Genomic DNA, 12,859 nt, shown 5'->3' on the forward strand with positions numbered 1-12,859 from the left:
GAAGGATATTGTGAATGTGGATGAAAGACGCAATAGGGTTTTAAACAAAGTAATTGCCTAAATTAAAGGATAGATGGTTTAATTAATTAATTATTAAAATTAAATAATACTTGATCCATATTAATCCCTACATCCACACAATATTTGTTAATCTATATTTAAACTTACCTCTCTCTCTCTCTCTCTCTCTCTCTCTCTCTCTATATATATATATATATATATATATATATATATATATATATATATATATATATATATATATAATAGGATCTGAATTATTTCATTAATTTCCTTAGATTTCGGATATTGTATGCAATACTTTAGGATATATTATAAAGTTAAACCTAAAACTTAAGAAGAAAAAGTTAAAGATGGTAAAGGAATCAAGTCTCAAACTTATTCACTTTTTTACTTTTCATCCTTTTCCTCGCTTTCTTTCCTACCCCCACGTCCACATAAAGAAATTTTGGCCCCCTCCCCACTCTACCCCACCCCAACTCTCTCCCTAGGTCTCTTCAAGTGTCATTTTCACACATATACTTCATATACCATATACAAACCATTCCCTTCACTTCATACTCTCTATCTCCATCTTTCTCCATTAAACCACAAAACCCTCGCAAGAAATCTTGATTATACTTTAAAAGATTGGAGCAACAAGACAAAGAGAGAAAGTTGAGTGTTTTGCAAGTGAAAATGGAGTTCTTTCCTTCACAACCAGACTTATCTCTTCGAATCAGCCCACCCAACACCCAACCCACTTCAATAAGTTGGAGAACATCAAATCCAACTGATCAAGATCATGATTTTGATTTAGGTCATTTCTGGACGAGAGCTTTAAACTCCCAAACCCACCTCCATGACTCAACAACAAGATCTCAATCCTCTTTCGACCTCTACGAACCATATCCAACCCATTCTAATGAATCCGGCCTCAACCAGAACACAATCACAACAAATCTTTATCACCATCACCAGGGACTAAGCTTACAGGAAGGGTTATTGAAACCCATAAAAGGAATTCCTATTTTTTACCAAACTACCCAACCCAATTTACAGATACCAGCTCAATATCATCATCATCACCAAAATAACCAGCCTTCATTAGATTCTTGCACTGTTGCTACTTCTAGTAGCTCTTCTTCTTTAACTCATGGCAGTAATTTTAATGATATTCCGCGAACAAGATTATTGTCTTCGAGGTTTCCCGCAAAGCGTAGCATGAGAGCTCCGAGGATGCGATGGACGACGACCCTCCATGCTCGCTTTGTCCATGCTGTTGAGCTCTTGGGTGGACATGAAAGTATGTTGATCTCTAATTTTGCTATATTCATTTCTACGGAATTTAAGACAAAATTTTATCCATCAATTGGTTCTTTTGGCTTTCTTAATTACTTTCGTTTTCGGATATGCTTTTGTAATGAACATAGGAGCAACGCCTAAGTCAGTTCTTGAGCTAATGGATGTAAAGGACCTGACGTTAGCCCATGTCAAATCTCACTTACAGGTAAACTTGCTTCCCATTTTTTCGAATTATTTCAAGTGAGGTTTTAAGTCTAATCTAACTGGTATTAGTATTTTTAGCTAATGCAACATTCGCAAACACTCCTTCCCGTAAAGCTAGCTAACATGTACAACGCTGTAGCCAGACAACTGAAGACTACTATTTTTCGATCAGATTTTTTTAGACTCAAGTGTTTTTTCTTGGGTAGTTCTAAAACATATTCGTTCTTTAAGAAAAGGCAATGCCTTATTTAGATTACGTATCGAAGCAAATGTTCTCAACATAGATCTTAGTTTTTCATGATTCATCCTCTTTGAATATATATATATATATATATATATATATATATATATATATATATATATATATATATATATATATATATATATATATATATATATAAGTCATCAATATATATGAGGCCCAGGGACAGATATCTTTTTATTGGTATTGACTTTTGACTTTTAGAGTCTGAGAATAACTTCTTATTTTCAGAAAAAAACAAATAAATATTTTAAAATAAATTCAAAATCATACTGAAATTTCCCATGCAGAGACCGATCTCCAATCTTTTGAACGCAACCTTGTTCTTCTTTTCTTCTTCTTCTTCTCTTCCTACAAGATCTGATGGCTCTGCAGTGTTACAGCTTTAAAAATCAGCTTTTTTTGCTTTACATGACACATGTTTTTTTATAATATTACTTTTTCTTTTATATATATATATATATATATATATATATATATATATATATATATATATATATATATATATATATATATATATATATATATATATATATATAGAGAGAGAGAGAGAGAAAGAAAAGAGAAGAAGAAGAAGACAAAACCTAATGAATTTAAAACAAAGAGATATATTATTAGAAGCCAAGACAAGTTTACACACAGTCCACTGTGCAATTGTGTGTATTTATTAGGATTGAATTGAATAACAGCATTAATAATTCTCTCTTTTCAGAGGGGAACTTGAGATATGGGAAAGTACAAAAAAGGCCATCATTTCTCAATGATATATGTATACATATGTCTAGTAGCATCACATGCTGTTTCTTAACCCCACATCTTGACCATGGTTTAGTAGTACATTGATTGAATTGTCTTTCACTCGTATAGACATGCACCATTCCACCCTACAATAGATCCCTTCTTTTTTATTCTGTACTTTCTTTTTGCACCATTACACACACATATATATATATATATATATATATATATATATATATATATATATATATATATATATCACCTTTTTATAATGCATAAAGCACGTTCACACACTATTTCTTTTAAAAATATCTATTTTTTTATTATATATTTTTCTTTAAAAATAAAAACTGATAAAAATGATAAGGATTATTTTTTTCTAGTTTATCCGAAACCTTTGAAGATATTTAATTTGGTTATATTTCGCATAAAATGAAAGAGATATGGACATAAAATGAATATTTGGTCGTACCATTTAAAGTATATTGAGTTAAATCATTGATGAGTTTGTTGGGGATAAGTTAGCGGATAATCAACAATATAAATTAATCTTTATGATTCTAAGAAAGATAACATTTATGTTATTCTTGTTTTGCAGATGTATAGAACTGTAAAGACTACTGATAAAGCATTGGTTTCATCAGGTTAATTAAGCCCCTTATTTGTCTTGTATATTTAATACATGATGCTTTGTATTAACTTCGAATCATGCGATTTTTCATCTTTACTTAGCACAATCAGAAGTCTTTGGGAATGGAAAATCAGGAGACAATTCTGGTGATATAATGCTTGGCATTCAGACTCACGGAATGGAGTTATTAGCCAAAAATGGAGGAATGTCTAGTGTTCATCAAGATAAAGATTTTTGTTTTGGTCGTTGGTGCAATTCATCAAGGTGAAACTTTTAATAATTATGTATTTTTACTACTAAAATTAATGTTTCTTGAAATGCAAAATGTAAGCTTTAATTATTTATGACAAATATATGATCCAAAAAGTATCTGAGGTACATGCCATGATTCCTAACAAATTTAGAGGGCTTGGACAACAAGCTTAGAGTAGTAAATTTCGCAGACAATTTTCACTGTTCATTTGTGGCTGTATGTACAAATTAAACATGCTTGCTGAATAATTGGGGAATTCTTTTGCGGGTTCTTTTGCATTGTCCTTCAATTCAACTTCCACTATCAATCATCTTTCACCATCAGTAATCTGAACATTACTTGTCTACTATTCTCAACATGCGCCTTTTGTAGATTAGTAAAAATTGGTAATCATGTCTTTTGGGAGAACTAAAGTAATCCTTAATTCTGTTTATCATGAAGGAATGTGAATTCATAGAATACAAGTCCTATTCTCGTAAATGTGCTTTTTGCGTCTTCTTAAATAAAACCCACCTTTCAAATGGCAGGAAGATGGGCTTTATGGTTAAAATAAAACAATAAAAGTGTATTTACCCTTATCGTGTTGCATGTTAAGAAATATCCCTTCCCTTTGATCATGTGGCCTTCAATCAACTATTACCATTCAAGAAGGGCCCCATTGTTTATAAGTCAAAACCTCCCCTCTTTGAAACACCTTTGTACCTTTTGTCTATACATTTGTGTTTATTATACTTGTTCTTGTTTCCCCCCTTTTTCATCTTGTGTACATGGCATGGGTATAATGGGACCTCACATGGGTTGGTTTTAACTTTTTATCTCAAAGAAAATGGTAAAAGTGAGAAGCTATAGCTAGCTACAAAACTAGGCATTGAAAGAATTAAAGCTTTCTATACATGGTTTGCTTTTCTCATCTTTTTCTTTTGGTATGGGCTTTAAACTGATGGAATTATTCTTTTCATGGTTTCTGTAGTGGGGAAGTTTTGATGCAAGTTAAACATGGAGATCTTGAATCGAGCATATTATCCCTTGAGGTACGTATATATATATATATGCTATTTCCATTTATATTTCGAAATAATTGCTCTCTTAGCCCGAGACGCTAGAATACTTTCTAGTGTGAAATGTCTCTGTCTCGTGAAATTTAATGCAGTCGTTTGACGATCATTTATGATGATACTTTTCAACTAATAAAAAAGATAAGAATATGCACCCGTTCATTAATTACTTGTAATGATAGTAAAATGATAAATAGTTAACTTTAAAAATAATAAATAGCTAACTATATGATAGTGGATAGCATTGATTTCAAGTTTTCCGTTCTTTTATTTAGAGGCATTTTATATTAGATTCAAAGACAATTTAATAACTATTTAATGCATTTGAACTTGTATTCTTAATTTTATGATATTTTCTGAATGGCATACTACACGTATTCAAAGACAATTCTGAGGAGGTATTATCATACGGAAACCACATTTACCACATAGGATACCCTCTACGTTTGATAGTGATATTTATGCTTTGCATGGGAATATATAAATACATGTTAACTTGTCATATAAAGTGGAAGAATAAATGAGAAGCAAAAGCAAAGGTTAGGTCCTTTAATTTAGCAAGTTAAAGGAAGCGAAACATAAAGCAAAGAAAAAAAAACATCCTCCGTCAAATCTAGGTAACATCCTACAAGACTAAGATCTCTTTTCGAAGTTTGTGGTATCGGACATATGAGTTTCCTTAATTGTATCAATTTGGCTACGTGAATTTAAAAGGGACACTTGTCCAAATTAAGAATAGTATATGTAAACCCTAATGGCCAAATTCATGGTAGGAACGCTTTAAGTTAATTAAGTTGCATGCTGTAAAGATGGTTGATCCACTAAGACTTATTGGGTATATGCCCATTCTCAACACAATTAAACGTTATTAATTTTGTTTAGCGTCAATAAGTAGACAATATACAATAGAAGTTTGATACATTCAAATAGATTATACGGTATACACGATGAAATGAGCTGCATATATATATGGTTAACCAACAAAGATTCAAATTGCAAACTAAACTTGTTAGTTATATGGTGTTGTAATCACTTTCGACTAATATTTATATATTACAACTGGATTAAAAATGTAAGGTGTAACCCTGGACTAGCTTTCTTCTTGCAGAAGGAAATAAATTCAAAAGGCATGAAGAATGAGAGGTCATCTGAAGTAAGCTCATCAAGCCATTCACAGACCAGCCTTAAGAAGCCTAGCCTAGAGTTCACTTTAGGAAGATCTCAGTGAATTATATATATATATATATATATATATATATATATATATATATATATATATATATATATATATATATATATATATTACTACTCATTTAGATATCATTGAGTTTTTTTAATGGGAGCTGGTGAAAAGAATGGTGCCCACTGGAAAATCTGTAGAGAAAAGTAAAAGAATGGGAAAAAGAGAGCAAAAGGAAGGCAACAAGACAAGAAAGGGTACACAAAGCAACAAAAGGGAGTAGGGTTTTGAAAAGCATATCTTTGCAATTGAAAATTTGTGAGAGACCCATTATCTGACCCTTTTGATATTATAGATCTTGATTATATGTAAAAAAAAAAAATCAATGAGTTTTGAATTTTCAATCCATCTTATAATTTTTCTTGAATTCTATGGCAAACATCAATTTCTTTATTTCAGTCGATATCAAGTGATGTCTTCTTCTTTGAGATCGACAGTTCTAGTATCATCGTTAACATAGACAATGTTTTAAAAACTGGTTTTTTAGTTAAACCGGTATGATGAATGATTTATGGTTCAACCGTTTTAACCGGTTCAACCGTCTGATAATCTGATTTATCGTAATTTTCATCTTTATTCCTAGTTTCCTACATACATATATAAATCAATAATTTGATATTTACAAACTCAAACATTAAAAAGATACATAAAAACAAGTTATAGATCTATACAAACACATTAAAAAACATATATAACGATTAGTTTTACATCACTCTTTGTATATTAAAAAGAAAATAAAGTATAAACTGAAATAAATTATAGTTTTAAATGAATACAAAAGCTTCTTAAAGTTTAATATGTTTTTTTTTTCGAAAATTCCAAATTAAATATGAAAAAAATTATCAATGTTTATTATGCAAAAATGTTTCATTTCCATATGTTTTTATCCAAATTAACCGATTCAACTGGTTTTTTACAAAAACTGGTTGGTTCGTTCTGGTAGTGATGAAAATGGGTCCAAACCCGGACCGGATGGACCCGGACCCGGAAAACCCTGAACCGGTTAATGGGATTTTGAAGAACCGGAAATCGGATCGGTATGTAGGAACCGGTTCTGGTTCGGTTCCGAATATGGTACCGGGTAAAGTGGCCTAGACCCGAAAAACCCGGAAACATCAAAGTGGGTAGCTTGAAACTGGATAAAGTGGGTTTAGAACCGGAAAAACCGGAATTTTTTGCTAATTACTTACTAGTTAATGGGTTGAACTTTAAAAAAATTCATATTGATATCCCGACTATGGGGGACTATAACTCATTTAATATGAAATCAAAATTAACAAAATTATAGTCTAAAATCATGATCAAACTCTAAAATACACTCTGGAAAAAACCACATGTCAATCCGACTTTAAATGAATGAGATATGCATGTGTCTATATTTTCACAAAATACAAAGTAAAAAAAAAAATAAAAAAATAAAAAAAAAAAAAGCTAAAAAGTTGAAAATTTTCAGTTTTGATATTCCGACTTCGGAGGATTGTAAATCATTAAATATTAAACAAAAAATGACAAAATTATAGTCTAAACTCATGTACAAACTATAAACTAAAAGTTGGAAAAAACCACATATCAATCCGACTTCAAACGAATTAGATATGCATGTTTTAAAACTTTCACCGAATACAAAAAAACCAAAAAAACTAAAAACTTCCAGCTTTAATATCTCGATTTTGGGGGACTATAAGTCAATGAATATAAAACTAAAAATGGCAAATTTATAGTCTAAAATCATGTACAAACTCTAAATTACATATTGGAAAAACCGCATGTCAATCGGAGTTGAAACACATGAGATATATACATCTTTTAAATGTTTCAAAAAAACCGGTTCCAGCCCTAAAAGTGGTTCCGATTCCAAACAACAGTTCCGGTTTTTAGATCCAGTTTACCCGGACCCGATGTATCCAAACCCGAATTACCCGGAACCCGGATAAAACCAATTTTTAAACCCGGAACCGGAACCAGTTTCATATATTCCGGTTCTAACGGTTCTGGTTCCAGTCCGGTTTTCCGGTTCTAAATCTCATCCCTACATTTTGGTTCAGAAATAAATATAAAACCGTAGCTAGTTGAATGTTCTCTTCTTCGGTTCCCAGTTCGACCGGCCGATTCAAACCGGTTTTTAAAGCATTTGACATAAGTCAAATTACATGTTAACTTAAGAAAAAATTAGATTTGCTGTTTAAACATAAAAATTAGTCATTTCATCTTTACCTTGCCACATGTGCCAATAAAACAGATATAGTATAAGTGTTAAAGAACTTAAGATATATTTTAAATGACGACGACTATATTAAACTACGTATATGCCTGCTTCGTGTACAAATTAAATTGTATGGTAAAATGTTATTGTCATATATATATATGAAGGTAAAATTTTAATCTAATATAAATATGTAAAAACTAAGATATAAACTGCTAATTACAAATATGATAGATACAATGTATTAATAATCTTTTCATCCAAAAATTGAACAAAATAATATAATCATCCTTAACGTCACTTATATATATACAATCCACTATAAAAAACATAATAAATAAATAAATAAAATATATTACAATAATTATCTCAAAATCAAAAAATAAAAAATAAAATGATACATATTAATAATAATAGAAAAGTTCATGACTCGTAGATATAAAAAAAAGTCACAATTTTGTGATTTGTGAGATATACTTTTAATCGATTTCATTTTCGTTTATGATTTCCTTTTAAATCAAACTGATTCACTTATAAAACTTTATCTTTCTATTTTTTTGTACAACAAACTTTGATTTCATTTTTATTTCATCATGAAATTTTTAATGAACCCTTACACTCCATTTCCGAGTTCAATTTAAAGAGAGAAACAAAAGTAAATTAATGGAAAAGAGAGGAAAGTAAAAAAAAAATTAGTGTTCCTGAGTTTTATTAAAAGAAAGAAGTTGAAGGAAATTAAATTATCACTTTTCTTCCTTACTTTCATTTTGATTTGGAAGGATTTGGAGAGAAAGAACAAAAATGTTTAACTTTCATTCCACTTCTCTCAAACTTGAGAACACAAAAAAAAACAAATTAATTTTCCTTTCTTTTCTCTCCTTAATTTCTTTTCTCTTCTCTTTCTTTTATTTGCTACAACTCATGAACGGAGTGTAAGTGTCATCTTAATTGGATATAATTCCTTAAAGCGAAAAATCAAAACTCACTAAATGTTATTAGGGTCATTCCAAGCCAATTTGGGGCCAAATGAAACCCCCTAATAAATGAAAAATCAAATAACTACAACTACTAGTTCATTTTGCTTTAGTAACATTTATCAAAAGACAAATGAGACCTACAATAAAACTTTTTTATAGATTAAATATACAATACCTTCTATATGACTTATGATAAATAAAACATTTTATATGTCTTCATATATCTATAATGAGCCTTTGTATAGATTAAATATAAAATACCCATAATTAAAAAAATTAATAAATTAAATATACAATACTTTCCATATGACTTTCTGATAAATAAAACATTATATATGCCTTCATATATCTATATTGAGCCTTTTTATAATGCCATGCTTTTTTAATGGTATAGGCAAATAAGTAAAACCAAATAAATCAGCTTTAGCTGGAATACATTGTACAAACTGTTGGGTTTTGAGCATTATAACACTCATATGGTGCACATGCAACCCTAAATGCTTTGGATCTATGTTTTTCTCTAATTATACATGCATTTTGTTTTTCCAAAGCATTCACCCTAGCAAGCATACAATTGAAGTTATATAATAAAACTTATTTTGGATGCATACCTCTTGAATAGGGTAGAGTTCTTGACCTTTGAAAGCTTAAGAACCTCAAGTGTGATGCCTCTATTGGTTCACAAACACCATATGCAAGAGGATGCTTGAGAGAATAGGCTAGCAAACTCAAAATCGTGTATCACTCTCTTGGAATGATGGGGCAACCGATTTTGACTCTAGGGGGCTCTATTTATAGTGTTGCACATGCTAGGGTTACACTTTGTAAACCCTAATAACCCATGACTTTCCATATTTTCATGCTCCATGGGTTTAACCTCCAAGGACTATCAATGGATTAGTTTAGCCTACCTACATGATCATGGATCATTGACCCACACTACAACAATGATCGATTTACATAATCAATCCCCCTATATTTAATTAGTCTCTTTTGACCACAAAATTAATTCCAAATTAATTATTGATTAATACTAATTAAATAATATGATTTCATATTAATATATTATACTTTTAATATATTAATAAACCCTAAATAACCTTACTGTAACATTCGGTTTACTAGGTATATTATTTTAATTATTTAATTTAAATATTTTTGAGGGACTCGACGAGTTGGTGCCTCAACTCGTCAAGTAGGGTCGCGACTTGGTGACATGGATAATGAATAGAATCGACGAGTCAAAGAGATGACTCGTCGAGTCAGCGTTGTTGGTAGAAACCCTAATTCTTTCGGGCCTGGGCCTATTTAAAGGCACTTATAGCCTCCTTGACACCCCCCATTAGTGTCATTCGTCACTTGAGAGAAACCATAGAGACATTTGTAGGCAAGAGAGGGAAAGAGACTTATTGGAGGTCATTCCTTGGGGAGATGATCAAGGGTGTTGCAAGGATCAAGAAAAGAGCTTGTGGATCTATTTCATCCCCATCTTCAGCTTCAGATCAATGTATGAAGTCCTTACCTTTCTTGTTTTATTGAATAGATCCTTTGAGTATGAGAAGTTAGGGCTCATATCACTTTTGGTGGGGTTTTGGGTGCATCAAACCCCCTCTTCTGAGTATGTCATAGATCTGGAAGTTGTAAGGTCTAGAGAGTCAGAAAATAGGAAGTTATTTAATGGAGTCCAAATACCATATAGAGAGAAATATACCATGCATGGATATCAAGATCAGACCTTTATGTAACTTTTGAGTATTAGGAGGTTAGATCTATGAGTTAGAGTTACAGATCTGACCTCAGGTGGCTGAATGAGAAATATGATGGAGCCAACTCGACGAGTCATGGCGGGTTTGACCTTGTAGCCTTGACCCGGTGTTAACTAATCGAGTTGGGAGTCAACTCAGTGAGCTAAGTGAACCCTAGGAAGAACGTGGAGAATACGAGTGGACTCGACGAGTTATAGGTGTGCACTCGGCGAGTCAGGTCAATCTTGACTGTTGAGTCAGTCTGGCTTTCTGTTGACTTCCTGGGTGGGGCAATAAGGGGCAGGAGGGGCCAAGGAGGGGTAAAATAGACTTTTACCCATCCCGAGGGTAAAAAGGGGAAAAGAGAACTCAAGGAGTAAATGAGTAATTAAGAGGATAGTGATTGAGATGCTTGTCTTATGTGTTAGGTGGAGGCTAGTCCAAGATTTCCGAGTGCTTGTCAGTTACCTGCTAGCCGAAGTGAGTCTTCTCATTATACCTTACCTGGAGTGGTAATTATGTGTGACCGGAAGGTCTTATGTGCTTATACTGTTGGATAAGGTGTCTAAGTCCATAACTTATTTGGTATATACTTGACCCGACCGGCATGGTCCATTTTGGTTGCATCTCATCCAAACTATTATGGATAATTTTGTGGGATTTTATACACATATGTTTATTAATATATTATGAGTTATAATATATTAATATGAAGTTACGTGATTTAATTAGTTTTAGTCTTAAATTAATTATGAATTAATTTAGAGATTAAAAGGAAGACTAATTAGATTATGGGCTATTTGTTTTATATAGTGTGGGCTAATACTCATTTGTTAATGGGCTAGGCTTATGTGGAAGTCCATGGATGATCCATGGAGCTTTTAACCCATGGATCCTTGGAAAGGAAAAGACATGGGTTATTAGGGTTTCACCCTAACGATGCACACTATATAAGCATGCTTATGGAGCATGAAATGGAGCCTAAGAGAAAACTAGTGAACTAGTGTGTATGTGTGCATGTGTGTGGCCGATTTTATACAAGGGTGTATACTCTCTCAAAGTTTTCCAAGAGTTTGTGGTGTTTGTGATTCCATTTGAGGCATTCACACTATTGGTGCTTGGCCCTCAAACTCCTTAGAACCAAACTCACCAAAAGGTATGTAATCTCTTCTAACTCTTTTATGTTGAAATGTTCCCCATGCCATGTTAGATAGGTTATAAACCTTGGAAAATTATTATTTTTCATGTATTTAGACAAACATAGATCCAAGGTTTATTAGGGTTGCATGCACACTTAGGAAGTGTTAGATTGCTCAAAACCCAACAGTGGTATCAGAGCCTAGGCTTGCTTGTTTGATACTTGATGCAAAATAGTGAAAAAAGTTGAAATCGTTGCTGTCTGCATGGTAGACTCGCCGAGTCCATTGGGGGGACTCGACGAGTCCAAGGCAAACTTCAACCTACTCGACGAGTCAGTTCATGCACTCGACGAGTAGGATCGAAAGAGTGCAGTTTTTTCGACTTTTGCTGCTGGAAATGGAATAGAAACATTACCCTAAACTGTTTTGGTGTTGTAAAACTTATTTTAGTTGGTGTAATGGTTGTTCTAATCCATTTTCAATAGCATATATCAAAATTCCATGATTTTATGTGTTCATATAATTCTTGAATTTTTGATGATCATGTTCATGTTCTTATGAATTTAGAAAATGATAGGAATTATTTGCTGAATTGTTTAGGATTAATTCTTTATCATTTATGTGTTTTAATGGAGTTCATAATTTGTCCTCAAGTTATGGATTTCCAAAGGTCACTCTTATTTAACACACACTTAAAACACATAAGTTACATGAAAATGAAGAGTCTTCATTTTTATGAACCTTTAATTCATAAGTTATGAAATGAAGAGTTTTGCAAAGTTACAAAACTTGCCCTCAAGTTTAGGAATTTGTAAAGTTTCACACACTTTAATAAACTTTAATTCCAACCCTTAGAGTTTTAATAGTTAAAATTCGACCCTTATACTATTTATAACATTAATGGTTAATTATTATATATATGTATAAGAATAAGTCGTTTTACCGTTAGTAGGCCTCATTCACGAAGCCGGTCTATAAGGTGGATATAAGGTTGTTGCCTATAAAATGGCGACTTAATGGGTGTATACTCTCACCCACCACTTGCTTGATCGGTGGAGGGTCGTTAGCCGAACGGGTAGAACAATGACTTTAAATCCTCATTAAAAGTAT

At 32.1% G+C, this 12,859-nt stretch overlaps 1 protein-coding gene across 2 annotated transcripts; it reads left to right on the plus strand.

Moving 5' to 3' along the window:
• Nucleotides 1-482: 482 nt before the first annotated feature.
• LOC144999762 (putative transcription factor KAN2) lies at nt 483-5,693 on the plus strand. Of its 2 annotated transcripts, none has more exons than XM_078958927.1 (6): nt 483-1,303; nt 1,431-1,507; nt 3,105-3,150; nt 3,239-3,401; nt 4,361-4,421; nt 5,554-5,693. In XM_078958927.1, exons 1-6 carry the CDS (start codon nt 697-699, stop codon nt 5,671-5,673), a joined length of 1,074 nt encoding a protein of 357 aa, XP_078815053.1. In that variant the 5' UTR covers nt 483-696; the 3' UTR covers nt 5,674-5,693. The 2 variants fall into 2 exon arrangements, with proteins under 2 accessions (XP_078815053.1, XP_078815054.1); XM_078958928.1 differs by having other exon boundaries at nt 5,540-5,666.
• Nucleotides 5,694-12,859: the final 7,166 nt, after the last annotated feature.

The sequence above is a fragment of the Lactuca saligna genome, chromosome 6, assembly GCF_052625555.1.
Source record: "Lactuca saligna cultivar CGN05327 chromosome 6, ASM5262555v1, whole genome shotgun sequence".
NCBI classification, from domain to species: Eukaryota; Viridiplantae; Streptophyta; class Magnoliopsida; order Asterales; family Asteraceae; genus Lactuca; species Lactuca saligna.